The sequence below is a fragment of the Acinonyx jubatus genome, chromosome D1 (assembly GCF_027475565.1).
Source record: "Acinonyx jubatus isolate Ajub_Pintada_27869175 chromosome D1, VMU_Ajub_asm_v1.0, whole genome shotgun sequence".
NCBI classification, from domain to species: domain Eukaryota; kingdom Metazoa; phylum Chordata; class Mammalia; order Carnivora; family Felidae; genus Acinonyx; species Acinonyx jubatus.
The window spans coordinates 53,978,120-53,996,793 of NC_069390.1; the positions used below are offsets into that span (position 1 = coordinate 53,978,120).

Below are 18,674 nucleotides of genomic sequence, written 5' to 3' on the forward strand. Positions count from 1 at the left end.
AAAAAAAATGAATTCTGCCAACAACCAGGTAAGCTTAGAAGAGGACTCTGAGCTTCAGATGAGACTCCAGCCTCTACCAACACCTTGACTATAGCCTTGTGAGACCCAAACTAAGGCAAGCTTGGAACCCTGACTCAAGGAAACGATGATAACATATGTTGTTTTAATGTACTATAATTTAGCGAAAGAAAACTAATACAGTTAGCATTCTTCTTAGGTCACTTTTACCAATGACTAGTTCTAAATAAAACATTAAAATAAAAGGGAGGGGCGCCTGGGTGGCTCAGTCGGTTGAGCGTCCAACTTCGGCTAAGGTCATGATCTCATGGCTCATGACTTTGAGCCCCACATCAGCTCTGTGCTGACAGCTCAGAGCTTGGAGTCTGCCTCGGATTCTGTGTCTCCCTCTCTCTGTTCCTCCCCTGCTCATGCACTGTCTCTCTTTTAAAATAAATGAATGTCAAAAAAAATTTTTTTAAATAAACAAAGGGGTGAGGCGTCTGGTTGGCTTAGTTGATAGAGCGTGGGACTACTGATCTCGGGTTTGTAAGTTCGAGCCCCCGTTGGGTATAGAGATTTCTTAAAATAAAAATCTTAAAAAATAAAAAAAATAAATAAATAAAAGAACTTTGCCTACGATAAAGGGAGTCTGGCTGGCTCAGTTGGTGGAGCATGCGATTCTTGATCTTGGGGTTATAAATTTAAGCCCCATGTTGAGTGCAGAAATTACTTAAAAATTAAATCTTAAAAAAAAAAAAAGTATCTTTTTAACTCTAGAGAACAAAAGTACCATATTAGCTTCCTATGGCTGGTATAACAAATTACTATAAATTCGGTGGCTTAAAATAACAAAAATTTATTCTCTTCTAGCTCGGGAATCCAGAAGCCCAAAATGAACATGCTGGGAGGGCCACACTCCCTCCAGAGGCTCTAGAGCAGATTCTGTTCTTTGCCTCTTGCAGCTTCTAGTGACTATCAGCATTCTTGGGCTGTGGATGCATTACTCTGGTCTCTGCCTCCATCGTCATGTTGCCTCCTCCTCCCCTCTGTCTCCTACAAGGATACTGTCACTAGATTTAGGACCCACCTGGAAAATCCAGGATAATCTTATTTCAAAATCCTTAATTATATCTGCAAAGACTTTTTTAAACCAAAAAGATAACATTCACAGGTTCCAGCAATAAGATGTAAACATATCTTTTTGAGGGCAACCATTCAGCCTACTACAGAAACTTATAAGCAAAAAGAAATTTCATCCATATACTTACTCCTTTGCTGACTGGAGAGCCCTCATAGGTTTCATATGGGCCATGCTCCTTGGCCAGGTCACAGCTTGCTTCCAAGGCTCCATAATAAATAGTTTCAAAGATTTGCTTGTTTAGTAACTGGGCTTCTGGACTCTCAAAAGGATACCTCATCAGAATAAAAGCATCTGCCAGACCTTGTACCCCGATTCCAATGGGGCGATGGCGTTTATTTGATAAGCATGCCTTTGTGCCAACAGATTTAGAGAAGAAAGAGACATTACTGAATAGAAAAGGCAACATTCTACACCAAATGATACCCTCTCTCTTTTTATCTCCATTTTCTCACACCATTCCACTGACAGACATTTAAATGATGACTGGCAGACCGTGATACACTCCCTCCAACTTGGATTTCGATAATTACCAATAAGCAAAAAATCTATTCATACCTCTGGGACAGGGTAGTAATTAATATCAATAATTTTATTCAAGTTTCGGACAATGACTTTGGTAACTTCAGCCAACTTCTTAAAGTCATATGTGTGTTCTGACGTGACATACATATTCAGGGCTAGGGAAGCCAAGTTACAGACTGCAACCTGGAATGCAAAGCAAAGGGGTCAAGAATCACACAATTTTTATTTCTTCCCCATGTCAATGACAGCAACATGTAAGCCTCTAATGCTCTATGATATTAAATTATAAAATTTTTATCTTTATCTTCTCCCTCTTCATCGTTCATTTCTAAATCCCAATACCTATTCACATGTGAGTTATAACACGCACCAGTGAAATAAGAAGGAGAGAGAATCTGTGTTCCATACTCCATGGCTCTATGACCAGACATACATCCCATTGTGCTATAATTTTTTATGTATATTCATCTCAGTCAGGAGATGTATGCTGTCTAATACACCAGCCACTAGCCACATGTAGCTATTTCAGTAAAATAAAAAATTCAGTTTCTCAGTTGCAATGATCATATATCATGAGCTCAACAGCCACCAGATACAGAACACTTCCATCACTGTAGAATGTTTTTCCAAATTACACATTCCTACCTTACTCTAATTGAGATTCTGATAAGCCTTTAACAACAGGAGATCCAAGTTTGTGAATTCTGAAAAAGCTCTTCAGGTGATTTTCCACTACACTACACTAGGTGATAAGCTTCTCCAGGAAAGAATCATATCTTATTTACCCTTATATTTTTAGTTCTGGTACCACATCTCGCATATAATAAATGCTAAATAATGTTAGATGAATATTTTCTTTTCCGCTTTGATTAGGACTATCCTAACCCAAACTCTCAACTCCTCTCACCTAGACTCCCTCATGCCCTTCATATCTACTCAATTCTACACAAGTTGCCTAAGTACCCATTTATAAAGTATAACTCAAATCACATAATCCGGTAATTGAGTCTGATAAATGCTAGGGAGCAAAATAAGGGAGGAAAAGACAAAAGAGTTCTAGGAATAAGGACAGAAGGATGCCATTTTTAAATACGGTTGTCAAGGAAGACATCACTGAGAATAGGACATATGAACAAACTGAAAAGGTTAGATAGCAAGCCATGTAGCTATCTGGGGGGTGGGGAGGAAGAGCATTTTAATATTCAAAGTAAAGTAAACAGCAAAAGTCCTGAGGAAGGAGTGTGCTTGATATGTTTGGGAACAGCAAGGAAATTAGTAGGGCTGGAGCACAATGAGCAAGGAGGGAAAGTAACAGTAGATGAGATGGGCATCCCCAGTTGTGCATGACCTCATGGGGCATTGTAAGGATTATGAATGAAAATGAATGAAGTATTGATACATACTACAACACAGATAAGCCTTGAAAACATGCTAAGTGACATAGGCCTGACACAATAGACCACCATATTATATGATTCTGTTTATATGGAACACCCACAAGAGGCAAATCCAGAGGTAGGAAACAGATTAGTAGAAGTTGCCAGGGGCTAGGGAAGGAGGCTTCCTCCTCCTTTCCATAGTTTATATCCAACATCCAAGCAGCCTGTCATTCAACCACTACAACAATCTCCTTAGGCTAACCTCCAACCTCTTCTCACACCAAAACACTCTATCACCAGAAACAAGAACCATCCTTCTCATCCTAGCATTTTGATGCTATTTTCCTTCCAGGAACCTACAAGGGCTTCCTACCTCTGCGACATGCCAGCTTTCACCTACTATCTCCCCTCCCTCAGCGATAGCCATCTCTCCATATACCAAACCATAATGTATTTGTTCCATCAGAACAAACTTATTTGATACACACTGCATAAAATCTATTCCTGTCTCTGATCTGACAGGCTATTCTTCCCAAATGGAAAGCCTGTCCATAAACTTCTTTTTTAAGAAACCAAATCTATGTCCCATTTCTATCCTTACCTCTTCTGTGAATTGCCTTAAAGATCTGAGATTCGAATTTTGTCTCACCATTAACTGAAAAGACTCTCCACCTGCTTATTACATACTTTAAACTGAATGAACATCCTGACACATTTTTGTATTTGTCCGAAACCAACATGACTGAACACTGAGTAAAGATTATTACAACAATGTGTGTGTAATAAAAAGGTGATTAAATCTTTTCTACGTGGCTTAGACTGTAAGATATTTGAGGGCACAGATCACACCTGTTCCCTTACAATCTCTACTTTAGTGCCCTTCTATTTACAACAAACTACAAAAATTCCCTTCCCCGACCTCAAGTGAAATCAAGTGAGGGATGCACAAACAATAACTGCCTAAGATTCTTCTCTCAGTACTCTGGGCAGAAGTTTTTCTACCTACCTCATCTTTGCTGGTATACTCTACTATTTCTGTGCACAGGTTGCTGCATTTGATCGTTCCCAGGTTCTGCTGGTTGCTCTTCCGATTACAGGAATCTTTGTAGAGCATGTACGGGGTACCTGTCTCTGTCTGAGACTCAATGATGGCATACCAAAGCTGCTGAGCTTTTACAACTTTGCGGACACGACCCTGTTTCTCATAACTGAAAGGCAAAGCTAATATTATTTTAATATTCCTTAAGAAAATCTTTATTGCAGACAACTTGAAGACACTAAAATATAAAATTACAAAAACTCTTAAATTGTTTACTATGTTTTGCTAAAAGGGTGGGAGTGGGGGAAGGAATATGATCTTTATTTTACTATAGCTAAAGCCACAGAGGAAAATCAGACAGCTCTGGACCTATTTGAATATACCCCAATTCCACTAAATCAACAAAATCCTTCATAAGGAAAAGGAATAACACCTCAAGTGGTCAAATCTCCTACTATTGTACTATTATTTAATAAACTCTTGACATGTGTCCTAACTGTTCTTGATTCCTGGGTGCAATATAAAGCATAACTTTTTTTTCTTTTGTCAAATGTACTGACAGAAATAATATTCTCTGTCTTAATTTTTATAAGGATCAGTTAAAAACCTCTTTATAACTCCCTAAGTTTTAAGAAAGAAGATAGAAACTCAATTTTGGTGAAGATTCAGATAGCAAATCTGACCAAAATATATTATTAATCACATTCTCTACTGGATGCTTCTGAAGATTCCTAGAAACTGGCTAATGATTGATGATATTTTGACACTTGGATTCCCCAAATAAAAGAAACATACGGTTAAAAATGATTACTTTCATATTTTTCCCATACCTTTCATATAGCTTCTCAAATTCCTCTCCCCAAACCTCATCCAGACCAGGACATTCATTTGGACACATCAAAGACCAGTCCTACAAAGGGAAGAACCCATACGAAACTTCAAATAACCAACCACACATAGTCCATTAGGAACACTGCAAGGGACAGGGTGACTTCTATAGACTCTCTTGGAAATCTGCTACAGAAATGATCATTTTGGACTCGGGCTCAAACATCTAATTCTACCTGTTTATACATGATCTTTTAAGCATTTAGGTCCGATAGCACCTACTTTAGAAAATAAAAATCCAAGGGGTGCCTGGGTGGCTCAGTCGGTTAAAGCCGACTTCGGCTCAGGTCATGATCTCACAGCTCGTGAATTTGAGTCCTACATCAGGCTCTGTACCGACAGCTCAGAGCCTGGTCCCTGCTTCAGATTCCGTGGCTCCCTTTCTCTCTGCCCCTCCTCTACCCTTCCCCTACTCACACCCTCTCTCTCCTTCAAAAATAAATAAACATTAAAAAAATTTTTTTTAAAGAAAACAAAAATCCAAGAAGGTAGGAATGGCATCTCTTAACTTGCTTAAAATTCTTCCATAGCATAACATGCAGGTGGGCTCTTCCTAAGCATGATTTAAGATGACAAAAAAGAAAACTGATATGAATAAAGTTGTTCTTACCAACAGGTACCTATTTCTCACCTGATTAGTCTCCACTCGTTTCATGAAGAGATCCGGAATCCAAAGGGCAAAGAAAAGGTCTCTGGCACGCTGTTCTTCCTTTCCTGTGTTCTTCTTTAAATCAAGAAACTCAAAAATGTCTAAATGCCAAGGCTCCAGATAAATAGCAAATGCCCCAGGTCGCTAAAAGCAAATACATCATCATTCTTTTCAAAATCAGAATGAAACAAAGAAACTTCATATTTTCCAAGGCACTTTTATAATATCTCCTTTGATCTTCATTACAAGTAAGGAATTAAATGACATAATGCAAATAAAAGTACTATAAATATAAGTACTAGTATTTTTCTTATAATTCTAGGAGTGAACAAGAGCAATTGATAAGAAAGAACAAGAAAGATGAAATAACTTGTCCAGAGTGACACAGTGAACTACAGACGGAGCTTCCTTCAGTTGTCATCCAGCTACTTTCCATTATATGACACGTATGCAAACCCCAAAGAAAATCGCTTTAATTCTGACAATTATAAATTGTGTTCTTACCAAAGATCAAAAAAGTGATGTCTTCTATCAAGATCTCCACAGATTGTTTTTAAAGTCCATCAAAGGAAATTCATCAACTACCAGGTAATTAATGTGTCTACATATATGTAAGAGGCAGCCTCAAGTGGCAAACTATCCTGCTGATAACACGGGGCAAACAATCCAATTCTCTCAATTCTACTTCTCCCTCTGTGAAACAGGCAGAGTTTTGTTTTTGTTAAACAACAAAAACAACAAAAAAACCCCTACAAGACTATTACAACTCCTATGCAAGATTAGGTATCAATATAAGTTACAATTTTAGAAATTCTTTGCCAATAAACTGTCATATAAAAAAAGTTGACTGGGGGCACCTGGCTGGCTCACTCAGTAGAGCATGCTACTCTTGATCTCAGGGTCATGAGTTCAAGCCTCACACTGAGTGTGGAGCCCACTTAAAAAATAAAATAAAAATAATACAAAGCTAACTAGATCATTTGCTGCCTGGAGCCAAAGGTAAAGTATGTATGGGTGGGAGTGATGGGGTGATTAATCAAAGGTGCTTGAGGAAACATTTTGGAGTAATGGAAATGTTCTATATCTTGATTGGTATAGTGATTACATAAGTATACACGTTTGTCAAAACGCATCAAACTGTACACTTAAAGTATGTGCATTTTTGAAGTAAATTACACCTCATTAAACTGATTTTGAAAGTAAAAAAAAAAGCAAAGTAATTACAAATATACACGCTAAATCACCTTATTTTAAGCATTCATGGTTAAAGATTTTTAGTCCTAATTTCCAAGACTCCAAGTAACAGAGCATACCTTGTTTCCACCTTGATCCACATACCGAGCTGTGTTGTTATATACTCTCAGCATTGGCACAAGGCCATTGGAATTGCCATTAGTCTGAAAGAGAGACCAAGAATAAAGGCATCTGGAGGAGAAAAGTGGGACTAAGTAAGCATGGAAAAGAACAAATTGGCTCAACAGTGAATATGTTACAAGAGCTCTCCCAGTCTATATAAAGTTTTATCTGCTTTCCATCTCTCCCTTTATAAACAGAATACCCAATATAAAATAAACAAAATATTGTTTTCCCCTAATTGTTGTTTTAATGTTCTTGTTGCATCTCTAATTTACAATTACAAGTCAAAAGAATCTGAAACCAGGGTAGCTGAACTTAACCTCCATACCTTATAATGGTCATTATATAAAGATATACTTTGAGTAGAATAAAAACACAACTACGGTGTCTTTTTCCCAAAAGGCAACTTACAGTAAGAATTATACACAGTGGATAAATGAAGACAATAAAGATATATGGAGATTCTCAACAATAAATGGATTCTAGAATGAAGATAAGAAAACACAAAGACTCCTAAAAGATACCTCATCAAATTTTTAAAATAATCCTTCTAACTCTAAGGTAAGCCTTTAAACAGACTAGAAAGATAAGTGAGCAATGGCTCACCCTATTATTGTGTGTTAAGTGCTCCAAAACACTATGTAATAGAATAGTTTCCTTCTGGACTCCCTAACTTTCTTCTGTAGGGTCAGATATTTTCTTCACATTACAGGTGAGGAAACAAACCCAGAGATGTAAAATAACTTATGCTAGGCTGCATTACTACTAAGTAGAAGAGACAGGATTTAAATCCAGGTCTTTCTTATCCAATATCTTCATCTTGACTCCCAATGAATAATGAACTAGCAAAGGGCTAAATTTACATCATAAAGAGCCAACTTGTAAAACATGAATCCTGGCTCTACTACATATTAAGTGACTGATCTCTGGAAGTAATTTAATTTTCTAAGCCTCAGATTCCTCACTTGTAAAATGAAGATGATATTGCCTTTAATCACAAAGTTATTGTAAAGAGTAAAGTTCCTACCATGTGTCTCTAATGGTACCCATATCGTATGGCTTGTAGCAAGGATTAAATGAGTAACTCAGTTAAACTTTTATAACAAATTTAGCATATAATAAGCAATCAATAAATGATAGCTGCTATTATTATCGCACCAAATCCAAATTCCAAAATCTGAGCCAAAAAAATCCGACAGATCATCTAATCTAAACCAGAAGCTAGAAATAGTGAAATGACTCCCTCCAAGTCACACAGCCAGTTAGCACTTAACAGAGACCCAGGTCTCCCAAGCTCCAGCGTATGCCCTCTCAACGATAAGTCTGGCTGCTTATCTTTTTATCCTACAATCTTTTAGTCATAGAACAGAAGCTTACCCCAGCAATGTAGCTGCCAGTAGCTCGAATACAACTCACAGCGACACCAATTCCACCAGCAGACTTGGAAATCAATGCACACTGCTTTAGAGTGTCATAAATGCCTTCAATACTATCATCTTTCATACTCAGAAGGAAGCAGCTACAGGGGGAAAAAAAGTCACAGTTCAGCAAGGAAATGAAACAAAGCAGAGAAACAACACTGACTATACACCCCCAAAACAGTAAGTTGGGCAAATAAGATTTGAAGTTTACAAAATTCCTAGTTATTTTAGAAAAAAAATTAAAAAAGCTTTTACTGGATATGACACAAGACATATCAACATATCCTATTATTTTAAAAATATCTTGCTGCCTATCCCAGATGTTAAGCCTAGAAGGAAGTCTTACAATAAAGTCAAAAATATTAACTCACATGTTTATCAGACTGCAGATGTGCCTTAACACATTTTCTCCTGCAAATTCCTACGCATAGATCAATAATAGGTCTTTCCAACCTATTAGTAAGCCAAGAAAAATTTATGAAATAAAAAAACATCTATCCAATGGTCAATTCTTTGACAGGTCCTCCAAAAGTTAGCTGCTTTACAGTCTTTTGGAAGACAACCCCTCCAACTTGTGCTTTGGATCTCATCCTGCTCCCTACCTCAGGAACTTTACTTACTCTACCAAGGATCCCTTCACTATCTTGAATATACATCCACTCAAATGAATTCTATCCATTGACTTTTTCCATTAAATATGACAACATTCAAAAAGATACAGAGAATAATATGACATATACTTTGTACTTATCACCTACATCAAGAAAACCGACACTACATATATAGTCTAATTGCAATCCCATACCATTTCCATGCATTTCTACCTTCTAAAAACATTTATATACATTCTACATTTTTAAATTTCATTTATCCTTCTGCAACTTGCTTTAACTCAATATTGTTCATTCCTACTGGTACATGTCACTAGTTAGTTTACTTTCTTTGCTATAAGTTGTTCCACTGTATGGCTATGCCAATACATTTGTCCATTTGCCTGTAGATGGGCATTTGGATTTTCCAATTTGTTTTCTATTCTACACAATGTTGCTGTGGAAATTCTTGAACATATCTCCTGGGACTTAGGTGTAAGGATTTTTGTAGAAAATAAACCCACAACAGGAAATGCTAGGTCAAAAGATACGCATTATGTTCCACTATACTAAAGATTGTCCAAAGTGGATGGGTAAGTATACTCACTTAGCAATGTATGAGAGTTCCCTATGTTCTACATTCTTACCAACACTTGGTATTACCAGCCTTTTAATTTTTATCAGTCTGATAGGCATGAAATATCTCATTATGTTAACTTTCGTTTTACTAATTACTAGCAAAGTTTATTTATCACCTCACATGTTTACTGGCCAGTCAAGTTTCTTCTGTGAATTATTTTATCCTTTGCCCATGTTTCTATTTAGTTTTAGGTCTTTTTTTTTTTATTTCTTTTTAATGTTTGTTTATTTTTGCAGAGATAGGAGAGACAGAGTGTGAGCAGGGGAGGGGCAGTGAGAAGGAGACACAGAATCCGAAGCAGGCTCAAGGCTCTGAGCTATCAGCACAGAGCCTGAAATAGGGCTCGAACCCACAAACCATGAGACCATAACCTGAGCCAAAGTCGAACGCTTAATTGACTGAGCTGCCCAGGTGCTTCCCCAACTTTTTAAAAATTTTTTTAATGTTTGGAGTACCTGGGTGACTCAGTCAGATAAGCGTCCAACTTCAGCTCAGGTCATGATCTCACGGTTCATGGGTTCGAGCCCTGCGTCAGGCTCTGTGCTGACAGCTCAGAGCCTGGAGCCTGCTTCAGTTTCTGTGTTTCCCTCTCTCTGCCCCTCCCCCACTCTCAATCTGTCTGTTTCTCTCTCAAAAATAAACGTTAAATATTTTTTGATTTTTAAATTTTTTAAATGCTTATTTATTTTTGAGGGAGAGAGAGAGAGAGCAAGTGAACACATGAGCATGGGAAGGGCAGGGAGCAGGGGAGACAGAGAATCCCAAGCAGACTCCACACTGTCAGCACAGAGCCTGATGCAGGCCTCAAACTAACCAAACATGATCATGACCTGAGCTGAAATCAAGAGTCAGACACCTAACTGACAGAGCCACCCAGGAGCCCGTCTTTTTCTTGTAATCCCTTGATAGTTAACATACACTGCCAATATCTTCTGTCAGGCTGAAACTTGTTTTTCCATTTTGTTTTTGGTTCACATCACTTTTTAATTTTAATGTAGTCAATTTTTCCTTTATGATGTTTTATCTAGTATACCTACTTTAAGAAATCTTTCATCATTCTGAGATCACATATAATCTCCCATTAAGATGCATGATGAAGTATTAAGAGTCATGATGTCTACAACTTACTTTCAAAAAAATCAAAAAATTTTTAAAAATTTTAAAGATAAAAAATACATACATATACATATGATAAAATGGTAATAGTTTTTTTATCTAGGCAGAGGTGAGTGTATAGACATTTACTGTCCTTCCTTCAAACTTTTCTGAATATTTGAAACTCATAGTAAAAAGTAGGAAGAAAAATATTTATCTATTTTCTCTAATGTTCTAAAAGATTTTACTTTCACATTTAGATTTTTTTTTTAACATATTTCTGTATATGGAATGAAAACAGGAAATCTAATTTTCCCCCATAGGATAACCAATTTCCCTAGCACCGTTTCCCCCAGTGAAATGCAGTAACACCTCAATTATACATCAAGTTCTCTTATAAGCCTGAATCTCTTTCTGGGCTCTCTGTTACATTCCTGTGGTTTACTTATCTCAGGGTAAATACCACACTGTCTTAATTGCCATAGCATTAGAGTAGTCTTGAAATCTGGTAGGGCTTTTTCTTCAAAACCTGCTATTGCTATTTATGTTAGTTTCCTGTGGCTGCCCTAAAAAATTACCACCAACTTGCTGGGTTGAAACAGTTCTGGAGGCCAGAAGTTTAACATAAGTTTCACTGGGCCAGAATCAAGAACACTCCCTCCAGAGGCTCTAGGGGAAATATTCGCTGCCTCTTTCAGCTTCTGGTAGCCCCTTTGCTTATAGCCACATCACTCCAATTTCTGCCTTTATCTTCACATTGCCTCCTCTCTTTTGTATGTATCTTATCCCCCTCAGCCTTTCTCTTATAAAGATACTTCTGATCGGATTTAGAGCCCACTTGGATAATTCAGGACAACCTCCTATGTCAAGATCCTCCTTAATCATATTTACAAAGATCATTTTTCCTTATAAATTAACATTTACAGGTTCCAGGGATTAGGACCTGGTATCTTTGAAAAGCCTACTAAATTGTTCTTAGTCTTTTGCTCTTCTGAATAAATTTTGGAATCAGCATGTTGACATTTTGACTGGATCCATAAATTGAGAAAAATTGACATCTTTATAATATTAAATCCATTTATGATATAAAATCACTCTCCATTGTTTTAATGTCCCTCAATTATGTTTTAGAATTTTCTCCTTAAAAGTCTTATACATCTTTTATTAGATCTATTCCTAGGTACCTTCCAGTATTATAAATGATACACGTTAAAAGTTAATCTTCTAAGGGCTAAAATAGGAAACTTCATTAATACTGAACTTATATCCAGATGCTTTGTCAGAATCTCTTTTTAATTCTGATCATTTACCTGTAGATGCTCTTGAATTTCCTATGTAAAAATCATGCTATCAGTGAATCACCACAGCTTTGTTCCCTCATTTGCATTAATTTGTATGTGATTAACTGCCTTGTTTCTTCAGGTCAAGGTTTACTTCCCTAATCAAAACCATTTTAGAACATTAAAAGCAAACATACAGGACACTTACCTAGAAAGCTGTGGGCGGTTGGTACCAGCATTGAAGAGAGTGGGAGAGGCATGGGTAAACCACTTCTCAGAAAGAAGATTATATGTTTCAATAGCAGCATCAATATCTTCTTCATGAATCCCCACAGATACCCTCATCAACATATGCTGTGGTCTTTCAGCCACTAAAAACAAATGGAGTTTCACATGATGGGACATGTCAGAAAAACTAGGCTGAGACATGTACTGGAGTCAAAACAGGAACAATTTAAAGACAATTTAAAGACAATTTAAAAAACTTTATACCAATAAGCACCAACAATTAATCATAAACCAAATCTAAAGTTAAAAATGTTAGTGGTCACTATCAACAATAGCCAAAGTATGGAAAGAGCCCAAATGTCCATCAATGGATGAATGGATAAAGAAAATGTAGTGTATACACACACACACACAAACACACACACACACACACACACACAATGGAGTATTACTCGACAATCAAAAAGAATGAAACCTTGCCATTTGCAACTACGTGGATGGAACTGGAGGGTATTATGCTAAGTGAAATTAGTCAGCGAAAGACAAAAATCATATGACTTCACGCATATGAGGACTTTAAGAGACAAAGCAGATGAACATAAGGGAAGGGAAACAAAAATAATATAAAAACAGGGAGGGTGACAAAACCAGAAGAGACTCATAAATATGGAGAACAGAGGGTTACTGGAGGAGGTGTGGGGGGGGCGGGGGATGGGCTAAATGGGTAAGGGGCACTAAGGAATCTACTCCTGAAATCATTGTTGCACTGTATGCTAACTAATTTGGGTGTAAATTAAAAAAAAAAAAAAAAAATTAAATTAAAAAAATAAATAAATAAATAAATAAGAACTACCCTACAACCCAGCAATTGCAGTACTAGATATTTATCCAAGGGATACAGGTATGCTGTTTCGAAGGGGCTCATGCATCCCAATGTTTATAGTAGTGCTATTGACAATAGCCAAAGTATGGGAACAGCCCAAATGTCCATCAACAGATGAATGGATAAAGAATATGTGGTGTGTGTGTATGTGTGTGTGTGTGTGTATATATATATACACACATATACATATACATATATATATGTATATATATATATGGCGGATGAAATCTTGTCATCTGCAACTATGTGGATGGAACTAGAGGGTATTATGCTAAGCAAAATTAATCAGAGAAAGACAAATATATGACTTCACTCATGAGGAATTTAAGATACAAAACAGATAAACATAAGGGAAGGGAAGCAAAAATAATATAAAAACAGGGAGGGGGACAAAACATAAGAGACTCTTAAATATAGAGAACAAACAAAGAGTTGCTGGAGGGGTTACAGGAGGGAAGGATGAGCTAAACAGGTAAGGGGCATTAGGAATCTACTCCTGAAATCATTGCTGTAGTATACGCTAACTAAGATGTAAATTAAAAAATAATTAATTAATTTTAAAAAACTAAAAAAAAAATGTTAGTGCTCAAATAGAAATGTTAAGGCTAATAGCTCAAAGCTCTATATTCAATATAATAAACAGAAAATATAACAAACATGTTCATTTCTCACCTTTTCCATTGATCTTCAACAAATAGGACCGCTCCAGAGTCTAGAAAAAGCAAAGCAACCAAAAAACTTCCAGAGCACAGTTTTTAAAGACACAATACAGCTTTCCCAATAAGGCAATCTATTGAAATATTCTCAGTTTTTGTATTATTTTAAATGAGAAGAATAGCATATATACTTTTACTAGCTTCAGTCTGGAACATTATCAGTTGGCCATCTGTTTTGGAAAAGACTACATGAAAACTTCTAGAAAAAGCCAGCTCTATATTAATGTGTAAAATGTTAAATGCAGAAGTCGTGGTATTCACCATCATCATCATCATTATGGTTAATACTTGCAAAGTGCTGTTGTAAAGCTAGGCACTGATGTAAGCAATACACACACACAGAGTCATTTAATTCTCAAGAGAATTTATTGTTGAAATTTTATTATCATTATCCCCATTCGAAAGGTGAGGAAATAAGCACAGAGAGATTAAGTAACCAGCTAAAAAAAAAAAAAAAAATTAACCAGCTAAATAAGAGAGCAGAGATTTGAACCCAGATGGCCTGACATTCATGTTCTCAATCATTGCACAATACTGTTTATCAACACGAAAGTACCTTAAAATGCACTTTGTACATGGTAGGGATTCAATAAATAGTTGTTACATAAATAGAATAATACGGAATCATTCTAGCCAAGTATCTACATATCTCTTTTAAGTAATCCACAAGTAATACCTGTAAAATTCAAAAACTGCAAATGGATTAAGCTATCTTTCCTGAATTCAAACAACCATCGCCACCCTAACCTAATCCCCCAGGTCCATCCCAACTCCCAAAACTTATTGCTTTTATAATTGTATCATTAAAACATAAACAAAAACCTGTGTTTGCTGATTTAATGAGGAATTCCCACTTATTTAGAATCCATTATTTACCTTAAATCCAAAGTAATTGTAAGAGAAATCTCGGTCATAGATAATGGCAGAATTCAGGCGCTAATAGGGGTTAAAAAACAAACAAACAAAAAAAACCATAATTAAGATAATTAGATTTTCACAAAATCTGATCTCTTTCAGCCCTGAAACTAAAACTGACATAGGATACAAAGGAAGAACACTAAGTATTGTTGTAGACTAGAAATTTATATCTAACATTAGGAAAGTAAAACAGTATATAGAGTATCTTGATTAGGTTTAAAAACATGTATATTAAAAGACTAAAAGAGAACATGTATATGTAAGCTGTACATAAGTAAAAATATAAATGGGATTTTCCAAACTTCCCCTATTATATTTACAGTTAATCTGTAATTAAAGAAGGAAAGAACATAAGCATAAAAGAGACATTATCATCCTTAAACATGTTTTTAGACTACCTGTTAATTTAAAGGTATTAGTACCACATATTTACTACTACATATTTTTATTTCAAAATTAGCCCATTTTAAACTACACATAACAGTTTAATAAAGAATGACAGAGGGTAGGATTACATTAATTCTAAGGCTCTTCAAAATCCATGGTCCTTTAGCAGGTTTTAAATAAACTAGTGTCATGACAATGAGATTTATAGCAAAACTGGTCATTGTTACAGAGTTTTTCTTTGCTATAAAGCTGTTTAGAGGAAAACAAAAGCAACTAGGTACAAACAGTCATTTTGGATAGAAAAAAATGGAGTTATTATTGTTCTTCAAAACACAAAACAGAAATGCTTTCTGTATAATGATCCATGCCCAAGAACTAGAAAAATCTATATGACACTCCTCCTTTACTCTTAAATGTTTAAGGGCATCTTTGTTGTCAAAGGCAGGTAGGTGCCTAGCCCAAGTAATGGGGAACTGAAATACTTGCTTATCAGTATTTATTTTATAAATATAGGTTTTTGCTGTTCTTTATTTTTGGGGTTTGGTTTGGTTTTTGAGAGAGAGAGCATGCATGAGAGGGGGGAGGAGCAGCGGGAGAAGAGAGCATCTTAAGCAGGCTCCATGCTCAGCGTGGAGCCCAAGGCAGGGCTGGATCCAACAACTGTGAGATCATGACCCGAGCTGAAATCAAGAGATGGATACAACCAACTGAGCCACCCATGTGCCCCTATTTTTGTTTTTAACCTGTCTTCAAGATTACACATATGAACAACACACAACAACTCAGTTTTCTCTCACTCTCTTTAACATCAGATACCCATTTAGAGAGACAGTTGACTAATCATTCTATTACCAAAGGTAAAAACATGGTAAATAAATCCATGTACAAAAGGGCTGGCTAGACCTACACATCTTTCCCTTTTTTGTCCTGTGGGATCTAGTTAAGAAAGGGATTAAAACACAAGTGAACAACTTTTAAGTTGCTGAGCAAGATCTCTAAAGATTTTATGCTGGGAGTCAGTTTGGCAATGTCTACTAAATTTTTGAATGCACATACTCTTTGGCTAAGCAACTCCACTGAAGGGATTTATCTTACTGATATACTCATCTATGAGCAAAGCACCTACCATACAAGGATATTTGCTGCAGCAAGAAATGGAAAACAAATATTCATCACCAGAGCAATTCTTACATATATGTACAATGATAATAAATCTATAAACTGGAAAGCCATGCAGCTGTTAGAAAGAATAGGGTAAGTTCATAAATGTTGATATAAAACTATCTCCAGGATAAACTTAAAGTGAAAAAAGTATCAGCAAGAGCAGTATGCATAGTATACTACCACTAAAAGGAAAAACATATATGTACACGTACACACACACATACACACATATATTATAGAACAGCTCTAGAAAAATATAGTTAAAAATGATAAAACATTCTTGCTCTAGAAAACAGGATTCAGAGAAGGAGAAAGAATTACTTTTTACCTATACTATTTATAATGTTTAAATTTTTTAAAATATGCTTGCTTTAAAAAAAAAAAAAAAGGAATCCATAAAAAAATTTTCACCAGAAAAGCATTATACATACATCTTTATTGGCCAAAACAATATCCAGTGTTGACTTGGCCACCATGGGAGAGTGTTTGCCATTATGTGGATTTATGTAGTTGTAGAGATCTTCCATCACATCTAAAAAAAAAAATTTTTAATAAATAAATAAATATCAAAATCACTTAACAGCAAATTCAATCCTCAGATAACAGTCTAAGGGTTTTCAACCCTTTTTTTCATGCCACCCTATCTGACTGCCTAGCATAGAAAGTGCTCAATAAACGTATACATGTTGAATAAATATAGATTAATACCTCAGTAAAGGAAACATCTTCCAGAGTTAGAGTAAACATAGGCTCTTGTAATGTGAAAAAGAGTCCCCAGTGATTCTGATGACCAACCCCACTGAGAATTATTGGTTGAAAATACAGAAAAGCAGAAATTATTATCTCAATTGTTTTTTATCCCAACAGAATAGAAACTCAACTTTAAATTCATAATTTATCATCACAAGCATTTCATTTCTATAAACAGCCCTCTCACTTTGTTCTTCAAGACATCACAGCAGATAGCAGAGTGTGGCTCTCTGCATTTACATATAAAACTTATATAAGCACACATAATGCTGACATTTTGATTGGGATTATCTTGAATCTATAGAACAATTTTCGGAAAACTAATATATATACAATAAATCCAATGAAGAGGGTGATATTTGAGCTCCAAATAATAATAATCTGCAATTGAGCCAAAAGACTTGTACTCTCAGTCTACCAGCTGACTTTTCATATATCACTTTTTACACACTGAACAAATTATTTAACCTTCTTTTGCCCACATTCCCTGAACTATAAAATGAGTGATGGAATGAAATGCTTGCTAATGGTGACAAAAGACATTTTGTTCAACCTAGAATTTGCCAATAAATATTACTCCTTTTACCAACCAAACCACCACCAACCACTGATGGGCTTTAAAAAAAAAAAAAAAAAAAAAAAAAGAGAGAGAGAGAGAGAGAGAGAGAGAGAGAGAGAGAGAGAAGAAAAGGATCCACTGACTTTCTCATGCAGGTCAGCAGCATGGAGAAACAGAAGTTCCAGTCTCTTCTCTGCCACTAATACGCACACTTTTAAAGTAAGATGTAACTTTTGATATTTAGGGTTTCATTTTAGTAGCCTTATAAATTTTCTGAGAAGTCTAACTTTTTCCTGGAGACTCACCACTGAACACTTTCTTTGTTTCTTTGTGCAAGTTGGAGACTGCAATCCTTGCTGCCAGGATGGCATAGTCAGGGTGCTTGGTAGTCAAGGTCGCAGCTGTTTCAGCAGCCAAAGTATCTAGTTCCACAGTGGTGACCCCACTATATAAGCCCTGGATTACTTTCATGGTGATCTGAGCCTATAAAAACAAAACCAAGAATTACTTGAGCTTCTCCAAGAACCACTAGCCTCCTTAAAAGAGCAATGAATAAAACCATCAAATTTGTTATCAAAACAAAATAGACAACTACCTTTCCTGAAAAATTATCTTTCAGAATAAACTATGGGAAACTTAGTAATAAGAACACATAAACCAATAGATCCACCAGACAATGCATACTACATTTGCTATGAAGAGGTGTCACCAAACAAACAGAAAATCCAAGTATAGCTTTTATAAAGATTAATAGTCTCACAGGAAAATAGCTAAAAACAAACCAGTGATTTTATAAGTATTTCCTCATCTTTCATTCAAATTCTCCCTCTGTGACCAGGGTTTGAGCTATATACTTACCCATTTCCCCCCAATTCTACCTAAGGACAAGTATGAGAAAACAAATGAATCAAACTTTAATCATTCCAATTAAAGGAGATAAAGGTATAAATTAGGGTTGAGGCAGACTCATCAAATAATTTAATGACTACCCTTTCTTTAGCACTTCACAAGTAGTCACAAAGTAGCTCAATTTTCATAATCTTCTCTGACATTTCAGTCACCATGTGAG

At 35.9% G+C, this 18,674-nt stretch overlaps 1 protein-coding gene across 1 annotated transcript in view; it reads right to left on the reverse strand.

Moving 5' to 3' along the window:
- Window positions 1-18,674, reverse strand: part of RRM1 (ribonucleotide reductase catalytic subunit M1) — a 36,620-nt gene that overhangs the window by 8,340 nt on the left and 9,606 nt on the right. The window contains exons 3-14 of the mRNA XM_027039679.2: window positions 17,911-18,088; window positions 16,728-16,828; window positions 14,704-14,763; window positions 13,784-13,823; window positions 12,209-12,371; window positions 8,352-8,493; window positions 6,932-7,015; window positions 5,601-5,762; window positions 4,912-4,991; window positions 4,049-4,250; window positions 1,697-1,846; window positions 1,269-1,490 (exon numbers count right to left, since the gene is read on the reverse strand). Of these exons, the coding sequence (XP_026895480.1) occupies window positions 1,269-1,490; window positions 1,697-1,846; window positions 4,049-4,250; window positions 4,912-4,991; window positions 5,601-5,762; window positions 6,932-7,015; window positions 8,352-8,493; window positions 12,209-12,371; window positions 13,784-13,823; window positions 14,704-14,763; window positions 16,728-16,828; window positions 17,911-18,088 (1,584 nt within the window). The remainder of the gene's footprint in view (window positions 1-1,268; window positions 1,491-1,696; window positions 1,847-4,048; window positions 4,251-4,911; window positions 4,992-5,600; window positions 5,763-6,931; window positions 7,016-8,351; window positions 8,494-12,208; window positions 12,372-13,783; window positions 13,824-14,703; window positions 14,764-16,727; window positions 16,829-17,910; window positions 18,089-18,674) is intronic.